The sequence below is a fragment of the Littorina saxatilis genome, linkage group LG3 (genome assembly GCF_037325665.1).
Source record: "Littorina saxatilis isolate snail1 linkage group LG3, US_GU_Lsax_2.0, whole genome shotgun sequence".
Lineage (NCBI taxonomy): Eukaryota > Metazoa > Mollusca > Gastropoda > Littorinimorpha > Littorinidae > Littorina > Littorina saxatilis.
Window position 1 is genome coordinate 14,353,489 of NC_090247.1, and position 16,620 is coordinate 14,370,108.

Consider the following 16,620-nt stretch of genomic DNA (forward strand, 5'->3'; position numbering starts at 1 on the left):
ATGGTAGGGGTTAACATCAGAAGTTAAAGGTGGCAAGAGATCTGATAAGTAATGAGGGCATTTGCCATATACCATCTTGGAATATAAAATCAGTTTGTGTCTGCTCCGTCTTTCTTTTAGGTTACAAAATCCGCTTTCTTTATACAGTTTATCGTGGCTTGTGCCGCGCACACCACCGATTATAGTCCGAATGGCTTCCAAATGTAGTTTTTCGAGTGCAGTTGACCAGTACTCTGTGCAGTTGTCCCATATGATGTCTGCATAGTCAAAATGTGGAAGAACAAAAGATTTATACATAGTTTCCAGACTTTTACGATTTAATCTATATTTATAATATCTTAAACAATTAATTAATAAGGTGACCTTTTTTATGATGCTTCTCACTTGGAAGTCCCACTTACAATCATTCTGCAAGATTACGCCAAGGTGTTTATGTTGGTTCACGTTTTCCAAAACAATATTATTAAAAATGATTGGTTCGGTTGGTATATTATCACGTTTTATGTCTAACAGTTCCGTTTTTGCTTCGTTAAATTTAACTTTCCACTGTTTTGCCCAGGTATTAATTGTATATAGGTCTGCATTCAAAATCTGTGCTCGTCTAGTTGGATCTTCTAAGGACATAGACATGCTCGTGTCATCAGCAAACAACTTTATAACAGATTCAGTATCATTCACAATGTCGTTAATATATATCAGGAATAGCAAGGGGCCTAGAACAGAACCTTGTGGAACACCTGCCGGGATACATTTTAATGCAGACTTAGCACCCTTAATAACAACCGCCTGGTGGCGATTTGTTAAATAATCGTGAAACCATTTCAACAATTGTCCTCTAATTCCTACTAGTTCCAGTTTATATAATAACCCTTTGTGCCAGACTTTTTCAAATGCCTTTGACACATCACAAAAAACAGCTTGAGTGGTAATTCCCATATCGTAATTTAAACAGAACTCGTCATAAATAGAAGCCAGTTGACAACTGGTAGAGTCACCAGGAATAAATCCTGACTGTGCCGGTGTTAATATATCATTTCGCTGTAAAAAGGTGTAAACATGGCTGTGGACACAGCGCTCCATTACCTTCCCAACACAACTTAATAATGAAATTGGTCGATAATTGTTACAGCAATCTGCTGGGCCGGCTTTGTAAATAGGAGTGACATGAGCCGTCTTCCACAAACTAGGATATATACCTTCTCTAAGGCTTCTATTAAACAAATATGTCAGGGGTTCTGCTATGGCGTCAACAGCAGCAACTAGAAGTCTGTTGTGAATGAGATCCGGACCAGTGGCTTTACCTTTATCAAGGGCTTTAATAACCTCTTTAACCTCGTCGACTGTAAGATAAATCTCATTAATTTCGCTGTCGAAAAAATCAGCTTGAGGCAAATTGTCGTCTGGCGTGTTAAGAACGGAATTTTGTATGAAAAAATTGTTCAGAACGTTAGCTTTTTCCTGGTTTGACTGGTAAATCTTGCCTTCAAAATTAATCGGAGGAATTTCATCAACACCAAGTCCTTTCTTGTCCATAAATGACTTTACCAACTGCCACCACTTTTTAGTACCAAAGGAACCTTGGTCGGAAATGCGTTCGTCTAACTCTATATAAAATTGCTGGACTCTGTCTCGCTTAGCTGCTGTAACACGATTACGCGTCTGACGATAACTCAGCCAATCTTCTAAAGAGTTACTCGTTTTTGCTCTCAGGTGAGTTTGATCTCTCTCGTCGATTAACTTTAAAATTTCTGGGGTAATCCAGAGTGCGTCTTTAGGGCGTACAACAACTTCTTTAACAGGCATGAACTGCTTTGCAACATTCATAAAAGTTCTACTAAAAACATCAATGCTATCATTAAACATTTCATTCGTCACCATACCTGTCCAATCAACTTGTGAAAGAGCGTTACAAAACCCTTCTATATTCAATTTATCGTAATTGAAAATAGTTCGTTTAAAGGAGTTACTTACATTTACAGTACTTTTTAATATCGCCCGTGGTACGCTGTGATCGCTGCAAACTGGTGGCAAAACATCTACAGATTTAATTATTTGTGGCGTTTGTGTAATTATAAGGTCTATGCAGGTACTGCTTGTTTCAGTTATACGTGTCGGAACATTGACAAGTTGACAGAGTTGATATGAATGCAACATATTGAAAAAATTGTGAGAAGGAGAACTTAAAAAATCAACGTTAAAATCACCACAGATCACAAACTTCAACACTTGACTATTTACTTTTCTTAAACTTTCGTCTACTAATTCCCAATATTGAACATATCCATTTGGTGGACGGTAAAATGAACCTATCAAAATACTTTCTTTATTCAGTTTTATCTCGACCCACACGGCTTCTAGGCCGACGACGTTAAACTCAGGACGGGGTTTATAATACAAATAATTTTTTACATAGATTGCTACTCCGCCATAAGGATGGTCTGGACGGTCAAGTCGAACAGGGGGACTAAAATTTGGAATCAGTAATGAGGAGTTATCATCAGAAGGCGCTAGCCATGTCTCCGAAAGTGTTAAGACATCGTGCCGTTGAACTTCGGGTTGCAATAAATTAATTTTATTCCTAAGGCTTCTGACATTGATGTGTACGACACTGATTTCATGCTCGTGTTCAGGACCTGGGTTCTTTTCTACATCACCTGATAAATACAACTTCGACTGTGCAAACGGGGTTACAGAAGGACTTGACTGCGGGTCATTAAAATCAACGTTATTTGTTTTTGGCAACTTGGTGTTGGTTAATAAAGCCGACCAGTTTTTAAAGCTGAAGGTAACACAACAAAAAACGAACAATGATAACGGAACACGGGCTGATGATTTAAGGGAAGTTAAAATCACAAATGATAACACAGAAGATTCACATAAGAAAGCAAGTTTGCGACAGAGAACTACTGCTTTTCCATAGAAACACCCAATTCTGGCCCTGTACATGCTTAAATTAACTGACATATCCAATCAGGATCAGGAACAAGAAAATGGCCAGGGGGAGGGTGTATCTGCGGGCTGGTCTGGGAGGATTTGCGCTACAAAAAGACAGCAGAAAAAACAAAGGTAAAGTTTGTAAAGAGGGTTCAAAAACAAGATTAAGTAAAGAATGTATATACAGAGTTCCCAATGGGTAACGGTTTTCCATTAGAAAACAACGACAACAAAAAACAACAACGCTTCTGTAGCTCTCAGCTCGTGGTTCAAAAATATACACATGCACATGTATGCAGACACACACACACACACACACACACACACACACACACACACACACACACACACACACACACACACACACACACACACACACACACACACACACACACACACGCACACACACACACACGACGTGTAAGCACTTGGTGTGTGGCAATGTTCAATAAACGTTTCAATTTCTGGTTGATAACGCACGTTTATTACAACCTATGAGGTAGGAAAAACACCCCCGTCAAAGGGAAATAACCTTCTCAGTTGGTGGCAGTGACTGAGTGAGAATGGTTATTTCCCTTTGACCATTAAGATGTCCCTCTATAAGTCCTTGTATAGTTTTAATCCACCAATAACTCCCTAACCGTGTGTTTGACTGGTCCCAATTTTTGTAAGGACCGTCTCAGGAATGTATAGAACCTGTTCACCAAGTTTGGTGACGATCGGTCCGTTCATTCTTGAGCTCTATATGCGAACACAAACAAACAAACAAACAAACAAACACATCGAGCGAAACCTATACACACCCCTATACCGGGGGTGTAATTACCACTCAGCACAGGGAGCAGTCAAAGTGTTGGTAATTGGTATGTGTCTAAATGGAGGGATGGTCTAATCCCATGTAACAACCAGGTATCAAATAGTGAGCAGAACGCTTCACGGGAAGGACTGTGCCTTTATAGCCAAGCGACCATTCAGAAATCTTCGTAGGTCTAGCCCCCTGGTCACGCGGTACGCTGAAACAGAGAGTCTGCTATCTCTTCCTCCCATCTCCCAACCCAGCTTCGAAATGGTCCAAAGACTATTTAAGTCATTTCACAAAACTATCCATGGAGAAAACTACCCCAGGTTTCGTGAATAATTATGAGCAGCAAAAGTTTTTGTTTTTTGTTGTGTTTGTTTTGTTGTTGCTGTTGTTGTTTTGTATATCCCGCACGTTTGTCGTCACACCTGCACACGTTTAATAAAGAATGTTCATCAAATAACCACAAATACGTGTGTCACCCCTTGTTTCAAATAGTCCGAATTCATGATCAGATTGAAAAGTTGAATCTTAATTACATAACACATATACCTGGTGTCTGTAAATGAATCGCATTAAAACACAAGTTTAAACAAGTTGCATGAAGCGAAATTAATACATTTAGTCAATCTGTCAAATTAACCGAATGATACTGAACGCACTGCATTTCACGAAAAAAGAAGATAATCATCGACCGAGACTGACAAAGCTGACGTTTAAGTGTATAGCGCAGTAGCATAAAGTGCTTAACAGAAAAGCGTGCTTTTCTGTATTATTTTATTTTCTGAGCTTATTTTTAATCCAAACATAACATATATATATGTTTTTGAAATCAGAAAATAATGTCAAAAAATAAGATGAAATCATTTGTGGATTATTTGCTACATTTTTAATTTTGATCAAAATGTTGAGATTGTAAATGCCCAAACTCATTTATTAACTCTTAAACTTCAACACTAAAATGCTATCCCATAGCTTCTGAGAAGAAAATAACCCACACCGTTTAGCATTCCATACCGAAATTGTTGGACAAGGTAGGTGAAAAACAGAATGCTTTAGGCACAAATTTGATTATTTTTTCCACTGATATGCAAACTGTGTCCAGTTTTAGCTGTTTTGATTTGTTTGTCATTTAAAACGCGGGCATCTTGCTTTTGTGAATTTCATTTTGATAGGTGTCTATTTCGCCTGTTCCAAAGTATAAATACTACCTCCTGTAAAAAAAACAACCCCACTGTAAAATCATGTTTGCTGAATGTAGAAGGGGAAGTAATGGTCTTTCGCGGCATAAATTATAACTGGTTTTACGTGCACACAAGCAGGCTTAATCGCATTCTAACGCATCTCCCCAGTTGTTCCATGACAGGTAGAATATAACTCTTACATATATTTCTTCTTTTGTCGGTATGTCTATCAATATGTGCGTGTCTCTGATGGTAGCGTAGGGATGCACATGGTTTTATCACCAGGGGTAGGTGTGCACATGGTTTTATCACCAGGGGTTGGAACCTCAAAGCACTTTGGATGCAAATTCTGAAGTGTTTGTCGCAAACATTGTGTTATGAAGGAGACCTACAACTGTGCCATGTATCTTCTAGCTTGCTGTCTTGTCACAAAATTGACAAGACATTATACAACAATAACTGCGACCTTTTAGAACGTCTTCAGATTATTTTCGGTTGTGATCATTCCATGTTTCATTTATGTAAAACGATTGTATAATTATAACCAAAAGTGAATACAGCATGTTTACAGATCAACTCCACCTAATTGAAACTGTTTGCCTCACCGTCTCCAATCTAGCCAGTCGTTTTCACGATAAGACCTCGCCTCCATTTTGTCACATACCACAAACAGCTTTTGTTGTCTCTGTGCCCAGTGGTATTGTTTTAAGAATTCATTTCCTGAACGACACTGGTGCTTTCTTTTCGGAAATTCATTCATACACACATTAAAATTCACGACAGCAAGCAGTCAAGCTGTTGATTTCTGGTATGTGAACAAGTGGAGGGATGGTTTTATCCCATGATAAGGCCTTGACAGATCTGAGACACTGAGGCGAACAGTTTTCATGAGGCGGAGTTGGTCTTTAAAGCTGTGGTCTATGTATGACTTTCCGGGGCTACGAAGTTGAAAAGATAGGGATGAAAATCATGTACAGAATTCTGTACAGCAAACACTACCCGAAACCCCACCTATACGGCGTGTATGACCTTGAGAGCTTCAGTCAACGCTTGAATTTTGCAGAGTAACATCCGGTTTGCTTTCTCAAGACTGATCATATTTTATCTTCAAGAGAGATCAAGGGGAAAAAATAAACGCCCCGGCGAAGATTCGAACTCTCGACCTTGAGACTTCGTGTCTGATGTCCTAACCACTAGGGTACCGAGGCCCCGAGGCCTTTAGTTCAAATCCCTGCCAATTCGGTGTTTTTTTCTGCTCTATCCTTCTTGACAAGTATGCTCAGCTCTGAGAGAGCAAACCGGATGTTACCACTGCAAAATTCAAGCATTGACTGAAGCTCTCAAGGTCATACACGCCGTATAGATGGGGTTTCGGGTAGCGTTTGCTGTACAGAATTCTGTACATGATTTTCAGCCCTATCTTTTTAAACTCGTAGCCCCGGATAGTCATGAATAGACCACAGCTTTAAAGCTGTTGTCTATTTATGACAGAATTCTGTTCAGCGAACACGGCCTGAGACCCCACCGAAACGCGTGTATGACCTTGGAAGCTTCAGTCAACGCTTGAATTTTGCCTTGATAACATCCGGTTTGCTCTCTCAGGACTGATCATACTTGCTCCCATGGGGTCGCCTTCACGCGGCGGGAGTGTTTCCACAGAGCTACCCCACCCCTTTACTTCTCTTCTTTTGTCTTATTTCTGCCTTACCAGTCCTTTCACCTATATTTCCTTCCAAGAAAACTCTCCCTACTATTCCCTGCAGTTTTCCAATTCTTTTCTTGTTGTCTTATTTCTACCTGACTGGATCCATCACCTTTATTTCACTTACCAAAAGTCTTCTTTTCCACATCCTTATTTCTCTGCCCCCCGCATGTCGTAAGAGGCGACTAACGGATTCTGTTTCTCCTTTTACCTTTGTTGAGTGGTTCTTGTATAGAATATAGTCAATGTTTGTAAAGATTTTAGTCAAGCAGTATGTAAGAAATGTTTAGTCCTTTGTACTGGAAACTTGCATTCTCCCAGTAAGGTCATATATTGTACTACGTTGCAAGCCCCTGGAGCAATTTTGTGATTAGTGCTTTTGTGAACAAGAAACACTTAACAAGTGGCTCTATCCCATCTCCCCCCTTTCCCCTATCCCATCTCCCCCCTTTCCCTCGTCGCGATATAACCTTCGTGGTTGAAAACGACGTTAAACACCAAAATTTAATAAAGAAAGAATGATCATATTTTATTCTCAAGAGAGATCAAGGGGGAAAAAATAAACGTCTCGGCGGAGATTCGAACTCACGACCTCGAGATTTCGTGGCTGATGTCCGAACCACTAGAGCTACTGCGCCATTTGTGAAAAAGAAGGAAAAACATTAAGGGCACAGTAAGTCTCCCGTAAACCATCACAGATGCTGTCAGGCTTTTACAAACAGTACAAACACCCTTCCATTTGAACGCTCACCGAACGGGAACATCCTGGCTGCTTTCCGTCGAGAGTGAGAAATTGTCAAAGAATTTATTTTCGCGGACCGTCTGATCTACAATCAGGCGCCTCGTTTTGGCGCTAGAACTAACTTTTAAAATCTAAATAATGAGTTGACAGCTTGTAACACAAATATTCTTAAATCATAAAAGAGTTCTTTTTTCATCAAGACAAGATCAGTACAATTCGAAGTGTTGAAAGTTTTAAAAAAGATAGCCCGGAAGCAGGGTCACGAAAGGTCGTGTCTCAAAGCAGACAGTTTTCGTGCTATTGCAGATACAGCCAGTCGCATTGAAATCACAAACTGACTACTAAATTGTGAAAAAAAGGAAAGTGGATCACACGGGTTCACGATGGCTCAGGGATTAGATCAACCACGAAATCTGGTGTGTGGTTTACGCGAGCTAAATACCAATTCAAACAAACTGTTTCATTTAATGCTATTAAATGCTATTGCAAGTGCGTTCCATAAGGTTAGAACTGCTTTTTTTGATGAGAAGATTTAAATTGTTTTGTAAACCATTTGAGACATACTGGGGCTTGAATATGAATTCATTTGATGTTTTTCTTGAAGCAGCATGATTTATATCTCTATCCGCCGACTGTTCAGAAGTGAATATAACTACTACGTATTTCTTTAATGTCTGTTTTCAACTGCACAGAGCTTTGGAGGAACCGGCACGGTTGGTCTAGTGGTAAGGCGTCCGCCCCGTGATCGGGAGGTCGTGGGTTCGAACCCCGGCCGGGTCATACCTAAGACTCTAAAATTGGCAATCTAGTGGCTGCTCCGCCTGGCGTCTGACATTATGGGGTTAGTGCTAGGACTGGTTGGTCCGGTGTCAGAATAATGTGACTGGGTGAGACATGAAGCCTGTGCTGCGGCTTCTGTCCTGTGTGTGGCGCACGTTATGTGTCAAAGCAGCACCGCCCTGATATGGCCCTTCGTGGTCGGCTGGGCGTTAAGCAAACCAACAAACAAACAAACAAGCTTTGGAGTGATTCAATTACTGTTCTTCTCATTTGTCTTGCATGTTGTAAAAAGAGATATCGCAGCCATCACATGGTGCGAGTGCCGTGTAGCATGACGGTGTAAACATGTGCTGTGATTCGTTGAAACATGTTTGAACAATGAAGGCAAATTTGAACGGCAGTGTGTCCGTTTTTGTTACGCATGAAAGGTAATTCAAGCGTTGCTTCATATAAAATTATTAATTTTGTTGACATTGTCAACACTGGTGGAGTGGCCTAGTGGTTAAGACATCGGCCCCGACATTTCAAGGTCTTGAGTTCGAATCTCTTCTAAGGCGTTTATTTTTCCTGCTTGCTCCCTCTTGATAATTATTCTTAGTTCCGAGAGAGCAAACCGGATGTTACAACGGCACAATTCAAGCGTTGACTAAAGCTCTCAAGGTCATACACACAGTGTAGGTGGGGTTTTGAAACTCGTAGCCCCGGATAGTCATAAATAGACCACAACTTTAAACCAATTATTGTGGCCAGCCCTATCACTGCATGTTTCGTGTTGACAGTGGAAGGCAGTCTTGAGACCTGGGGGCCTTGGGGCTCGTGCAGCAACAGTTGCGGAAGCGGAAGCCAGTCCCGCAGCCGTGCATGTAACAACACTGCACCTTTGACTGGTGGTACCAACTGCTCTGTAACGTTGTCTGAGACACAATCCTGCAACGTGCAGGCTTGCCCCAGTAAGTCAGTTACTGATTATGATTGAAAGTGTTTATCACGAGTTAATATGTTTAAGCGATATGTATTATGTATTATGTCCGACTAGAAATTTCATGTCAAAATGTATTGTGGTGTGCTTGGCAAACCTAAATTAATCAATACTGAATATCACTTACATTCATGGATTAAGTATTAAAATGGTATAACTTTCAAGTTAAGCTATATGAAAATCGTCTGCAATCTTCTATACATTTTGAAAAGGAATGTCACTTTTTTTCTCCATTTTATGCACCTTACTGTCTAAAGTTTTTCTGCATATTTGTTGTCCACACATTTTCTTGTATTCTCATTTATTTCACCTTGAAATCTGTTTGCCTTCTTCGGCGATATATCCTCCTAAAAATGAAGCAGTTTGTCTTTCTCTATATTTGTAACCTCCCCGCATGTTTCCTGTCAACGGGGTTATTCTGGCAATGTTCTGACAAAATCCAAAAACAAAGAGACTGCCAACGTTCCAAAATTCAGAATAAAATAACAAGAAAGGTAGACTGTTGGAACGTTTGTTATTGACAAAACAATACATTCAGAGATATTTCGACCCAACGGTCTTTTAAGTGAACAGACCAACAAATATTCACACAAAACTTATCTGAATATTATTTTGTTGGTCTGTTCACTTAAAAGACCGTTGGGTCGAAATATCTGTGAATGTATTGTAACAAACGTTCCTGCCAACAACCTACCTTTCTTGTTTTTTTATTCTAATGTTCTGACAAACATCATCTTTATGATTGACGCCCCAGGCTGATTGTGGTCGTCCATGAAGTAGTTTTCCATTTCGTCATCTTTAACGTCGACATTTTGTTATTTGTTTCCTTCCTCCCCACGGTTGTTTCATTGTCGTCATTGATTAGGCAGGTATCCCCATTGTTGTTGGTGCTTCAGGCACTGTCCACGACCTCATTCAGCTTCCAGAACCCAAAGCTTGATTGTTCATTGCCATTTCCGTGTTTATTATTGTGTCTTTTCTTGATTCTTTATTTATTATTCTGTTCACATTTTCCCCCTATCTCGCCAGGTTGCTCAGGCAACGTGCAGGCAGATATCGTCTTTGTGATGGATGATTCAAGCAGTGTGGTGGACGTCGAGTTCGAGAAGATGAAAGAGTTTGTTCGCGATCAGGTCGACGTCTTCGACATCGGGTCCAACAAGATCCGCGTGGGCGTGCTGAAGTTCTCGTCGTCTGCCAACACCGAGTTTAACCTGAACTCCTTCTACGGCAAGGACGCTATGAAGAACAGGATCATGAACATTGGCTACACCGGAGGCACCACGAACACGGGTAAGATACGATGGAGCAGGAGGAGGGTGGTTATGTGGATTACTTTCGTAAATGTTGACAGATACCCACAAACAGAAACACATCCGGACATTAAAGAATAAGAAGTAGAGCAAGTTTACCTTTTAAATATCTTTGAACAATCATGGATTGTTTGCTACATTATATTGACAATGTTGATGTTGTTTGAACAAAAATAAATCAAACTTCGTACTTTATGCGCACGAAGAGAAGTTTAAACAAGTCGCGTAAGGCAAATTGACTACATTTAGTCAAGCTGTCAAACTCGCGGAATGAAACTGAACGCACTACATTTTCTCCCCAAGACAATACAGCTTCGTCGATCCCCGCGGGAAGGAAATTGCTCACTTTTGACGTGCACAACAAATTGACAAGCCAGAATAGCGCGGTAGCGCATTGCGCTAAGCAGGAAAGCGCGCTTGTCTGTATTCTTTTTAACTTTCTAAGCTTGTGTTGAAGACAATTAATCATATATATCTGTTTTTGGAATTAGGAAATTATAAAGCATAAGGTGAAACCTTTTTTTTTATATCGATTTCTTAAATTTTAATCGTAGTACTAATTAATCTATTGTCGTTAATTGTGATCACATTTTAAGAGTAAACATGACATATGTATATTTTTAGATTCAGAACTTGTTGACGAATACGATGCAATCAATTTTAAATCTGTTGGCGAAAAATCGATTTTAATAACAACTTTAATGAGCAAAATCATTAATTACTTTGTAAACCTCCAAGCTGATATCCAATACCAAAGTCCGACCTTCGTGGAAGATTATTTGACCAAAATTTTAACAAAATTGGGAAGAAAAGGAGAGCATGACAGTGCCGCCTTAACTTTCACAAAAAGCCGGATATGACGTCATCAAAGACGCGCACACACACACACAATAACACACACACACACACACCACGACCCTCATCTCGATTCCTCCTCTATGTTAAAACATTTAGTCAAAACTTGACTAAATCTTGACATCAACATTGACAAGCCTCGATCTGACCTGTTTTTAGCGCATTCGCGGAGTATAACTTAAATAAGTAAGAGCTCATCTGCAAATTAAAACTGCTTTCTTTAAAAAACGAATGAGATATTCTTCAGTCTCAAAGTCAGTACCACTGGCCTACGTAGGTCAATATTGAGGATCTCAACGAGGAAATAAAGAATACAACACACACTACGCACATTCAGCATGGGTTTTAATAGCGGAGTCGAGATCATTGCTTGCCTAAGCAGCGAAAGGCACGCACGACAAGTACTACTCGAAACATTTTACACAACAGACAATCATCAACACAAAACTGAACACACACACAGAGAGAGAGAGAGAGAGAGAGAGAGAGAGAGAGAGAGAGAGAGAGAGAGAGAGAGAGAGAGAGAGAGAGAGAGAGAGAGAGAGAGGGAGAGGGAGGGAGGGAGGGAGGGAGGGAGGGAGGGAGGGAGGGAGGGAGGGAGGGAGAGGGAGAAGAGAGAGAGAGAGAGAGAGAGAGAGAGAGATCAAAACTTTCAGATCTCAAAACTTTACTACATAAGGATACAGGTTTTAGGTTTAGTCTAATCTTCCAACCTGTCCTTTCAACTTGAATTGGCCTTGTTATCATTTGCAATCGTGGAAACAATAGGTACATCTTTTAGTGAAACACTTTGGAAGTCAGGCATCGCATTGCATGGATCATTTGCTACCCAAATCCTTCAAGCTAATTTCTGCTGTGTCCACAACCAGGGGATGCGTTGAGCTACATGCGTACCAGCATGTTCACCACCGCTAATGGTGACCGTGAAGGCGTCCACAACATCGGTGTCATCATCACCGACGGTCAATCGAACAACTTCACTCACACAGCCGACCACGCAAGAGCAGCCCACAACGCTAACATTACCACCTTCTCCATCGGCATCAGCAGCGGCAGCGCTATGGGCGAGCTGAGCGAGATGGCCAGTAAACCGGACTCGGACTATCTCTTCACTGTCGCCAATTTCTCGGCGCTCAGTGGGATACACACGGCTTTTCAGGCTAAGGCGTGCGTGCCTGGTCTCCCTGGTGAGAATTTTGTTTATTTGTTTGTTTACTGGGTAAATTCGGTTATGGCAATCTGTCTCGCTTCTTGGTGCTCAGTAGGTTATACCAATGTCGTTTTATTGAGATTTAACTCAACCATAATTATGCAGTACACTACTGACTAGGTGGTAGGAGCGGGGGGGGGGGGGGGGTGCCTTCTGATCCTGATAAGTTGTGTGCTTTGCTTGTTTGTTTGGCTGATTGGCCGGTCGATTTAGTGAGAGGTATCTTAAAGGCCCAGTCTGCCTCAAATGGTTTACATAACGATTTAAATATTATCACGCGAAAAGCAGTTCTAACCATATGGAACACACTTGCAATAGCATTTAACAGCATTAACTGACACAGTTGGCTTTAATGGCTATTTAGCTTGCGTAAACCACACACCAGATGTATTGGTTTATTTCACTCCTGAGCCATCGTGAACCCGTGTCACACACTTTGCTTTATTTCACAATTTCGCCGTCAGTTTGTGATTTCAACGCGACTTGCAGTATCTGCAATAGCACGTAATTGTGTACCACTGAATCTAAAATAAAACAAACGACTGCGAGTCACACGAACTTATCGGCCGCGGTTGTCTTCAAACAAGCAAGTGTATGCAGAACATTCGTTCTGCTTGAAAAACACGACCTTACGTGACCAGCTTCCGGCCGGGTTCCCTTTTCTCAAACTTTCAAAACTTCGATATACATGTACTGATCCTGTCTTGATGAAAAAATAAATCTTTTATGATTTATGAATGTTTGTGTTACAAGCTGTCAATTAAATCATTTAGATTTTAAAAGTTAATTCTAACGCCAAAACGAAGCGTCCGATTGTGGTACTAGACAATCCGACTGGCCACACAAAAATAAATTCTTTGAAAAATGCTCGCTCTTTACGGAGGGCACCTAGGATGTTCTCAAGCGGTGAGAGTTTAAACGAAAGGTCCTGGGTGTTTGTTCTGTGTGTAAAAGCCTGACAGTGTCTGTGACCACAAACTGATGGTTTACTTGAAGCTGAGTCTGCCTTTAAGGGAAGAGTATTCTATTCGAGATTGTTTGTTAGTTTGTTTGTTTGTGTGTTTAGGGAAGAGGCTTGAAACTTGTTGACAAACAATTGAAGATAAAAAGAATAGACTGTGGAAGCCTTCGAATCGCTCTTGGCACAGAAATAGACATAAGCACACTGACACAGACTCATGGACCGATGGTTGAAATATACAGACTGAATATGGTTATTATTGTTTAAAGTCCCTGTATGCATGCAACCAATATGGTTCTCCGGGACCGTGGAATGTCTTTGTGTTTTTGATTTAATAATGCAATATTCACGACCTCAAGTATTCCACAACTGTGGTGGGCATCTGAGCGGTCAAGGGAGTCAGATCGTGTCCCCGAACTTCCCTGACCACTATCCCAACAACTCTGTGTGTACGTGGACCCTCACTGGACTCCCCGAGACAACATTCGTGTTTCCTTCTCTCATCTGGACCTGGAGAATTCGCCAGACTGTCATCAAGATTCACTGAGTGTACGTATGGAAAATGTTTCGCCACTGTCACAAAATTGAGCATTATTTGAAATTTCTGTCTTTCTGCTTTTTACATTTAGTAAAGTTTTGACTAAATCTTTTAACATAGAGGGGCAATCGAGACGAGGGTCGTGGTGTATGTGTGTGTGTGTGTCTGTGTGTGTGTGTAGAGCGATTCAGACTAAACTACTGGACCGATCTTTATGAAATTTGACATGAAAGTTTCTGGGTATGATATCCTCAGATATTTTTTCATTTTTTTTATAAATGTCTTTGATGACGTCATATCCGGCTTTTCGTGAAAGTTGAGGCGGCACTGTCACGCTCTCATTTTTCAACCAAATTGGTTGAAATTTTGGTCAAGTAATCTTTGACGAAGCCCGGTACATGCTAAACAAATGACTGACCTTGCAAATATGATGGCAGCTCTGTCCATTTTTTGACTGGAAGAAAAGCGATGTAAAGTTTACGTTTGATGTCACATTCTTCTTCTTCTTCTTCAGCGTTCCAGAATTGTCTGGTATGCGTGAGCTCGTTTGCCCATTATTTTGTGTTCCCCAAACTATACTCTGAGAGCATAGTCTGCTCACTCTGCTTTCGTTGAGTAGGCATGCTGGGTATTTTCGTGTTTCCATTACCCACCGAATTCCGACATGGATTACAGGATCTTTTTCGTGCGCACTTGGTCTTGTGCTTGCGTGTACACACGAAGGGGGTTAAGTCACTAGCAGGTCTGCACATAAGTTGACCTGGGAGATCGGAAAAATCTCCACTCTTAACCCACCAGGCGGCAATGACCGGGATTCGAACTCACGACCCTCCGATTAGGAGGCCGACGTCTTACCGCCACGCCACTGCGCCCGTTCACATTCAATTATGACGCGATCGCTTGAACTTCTGACGCGCTTGGGTCCATGAATTGCATTCTAAACATTACACTCCCTGTGGGTAATTGTTTATTTTTTATTTATTTATTTACGAGGATTTATATCGCGCACGTATCTCACCACACAAGGCGACTCAAGGCGCATGTTACCTATTAATGCCGTGTGAGATGGAATTTTTTACACAATATATCACGCATTCACATCGGCCAGTAGATCGACTGCCTTTAGGCGCTGCATCCACCTTTCACGGCCTATTATTCCAGGTCACACGGGTATTTTGGTGGACATTTTCATCTACGCTTATACAATTTTGCCAGGAAAGACCCTTTTGTCAATCGTGGGATCTTTAACGTGCACACCCCAATGTAGTGTACACGAAGGGACCTCGGTTTTTCGTCTCATCCGAAAGACTAGCACTTGAACCCACCACCTAGGTTAGGAAAGGGGGGAGAAAATAGCGGCCTGACCCAGGGTCGAACACGCAACCTCTCGATTCCGAGCGCAAGTGCGTTACCACTCGGCCACCCAGTCCCTTTGTACTACCAAAATGATGACAACAACGATGTTCAGTGGCTTGTTGTCAGACCAGCACTTTTTTGTTGGTCCTCAGTGAGCATATCGCCTTTTGGTACATCCTTGCCAATCTCGGCCTTCGGCCTTGGTCGAAAAAGATTAAACAAAAGACGATATGGTGCAACAAAAAAGCTGGTCTGCCAACAAGCCACCAAACATCTATTAATGTTCCCTGACTATGCATGTTCACTTTAGTACGTCGACTTTCAGGCAGTAACCAAAAATATTGGAAATGGAGGCATATCCACGAGTGTCGTCATTCATGCATTTAGCTGTTATCGTCCAATGTCAAAGTAGCGTCAACAGTTTGAGAGTAATGTTGTGTCTTAACGAAATTCACATGTTGTCAAATCGGGAGAGTAACAGGCCGACCTATCATCCTTTCAGTTTCAAAACGGTGCAGACGGAACCGCGTCTCTTCTCAGCAGAGTTTGCAGTGCCGTCCTGCCTTCTGACATAACGTCAACAGGAAACGTTATGTACGTCAGGTTCGTCACAGACCTTGAGAGCAGCGGGACTGGCTTCAACATTACATGGACTGCGAGTAAGTTATTCTGTTTGTCATCATTTTCTTTTTTTAATTGTTTAAACAGGTTTTTTTATTCAGTTGCATAAATACAAAGCCATATAATTGAATGTTATAATAAAAGAGCACAAGATAAACTTATAAATGTGCGTACGTACGTGCCCACTGCGGGTTTAATGTGTGTGTGTGTGTGTGTGTGTGTGTGTGTGTGTGTGTGTGTGTGTGTGTGTGTGTGTGTGTGTGTGTGTGTGTGTGTGTGTGTGTGTGTGTGTGTGTGTGTTTTCCATTAAATTATTGTACACACGTATGCCCAAGTGATCTATCGGTTTTATTTGAGTTTTAGAGCTAGGGATATACATCTTTTAGCTTAATCGTTTTGTTCGACCATCACACCCACACACACCAAACGACGCGTCTATCACGAAGTCTCTCATGAAACATTCATGTCTTTTGATGGCCTTTCAGAATGTTTGGAAACGCACACATTATGGTCTGGCACCATTCGGACGCAAAGGGCGGTGAACAGCAGTCATGAATGCACGTTCATTATCCGGCAGCTCCAGTCTTACGTCACATACCTTCAGTTTCAAAATTTTCATGTGGGCAACGACACCGTCAACTGTACG

At 41.3% G+C, this 16,620-nt stretch overlaps 1 protein-coding gene across 1 annotated transcript in view; it reads left to right on the top strand.

Annotated features, from left to right (window-relative positions):
* The window catches only part of LOC138961693 (cartilage matrix protein-like), an 18,667-nt gene extending 2,047 nt beyond the window's left edge, over window positions 1-16,620 (top strand). The window contains exons 2-7 of the mRNA XM_070333362.1: window positions 8,921-9,091; window positions 10,150-10,413; window positions 12,158-12,475; window positions 13,819-14,008; window positions 15,856-16,012; window positions 16,460-16,620. Coding sequence (XP_070189463.1) covers window positions 8,921-9,091; window positions 10,150-10,413; window positions 12,158-12,475; window positions 13,819-14,006 — 941 coding nt within the window. The 3' untranslated portion in view covers window positions 14,007-14,008; window positions 15,856-16,012; window positions 16,460-16,620. The remainder of the gene's footprint in view (window positions 1-8,920; window positions 9,092-10,149; window positions 10,414-12,157; window positions 12,476-13,818; window positions 14,009-15,855; window positions 16,013-16,459) is intronic.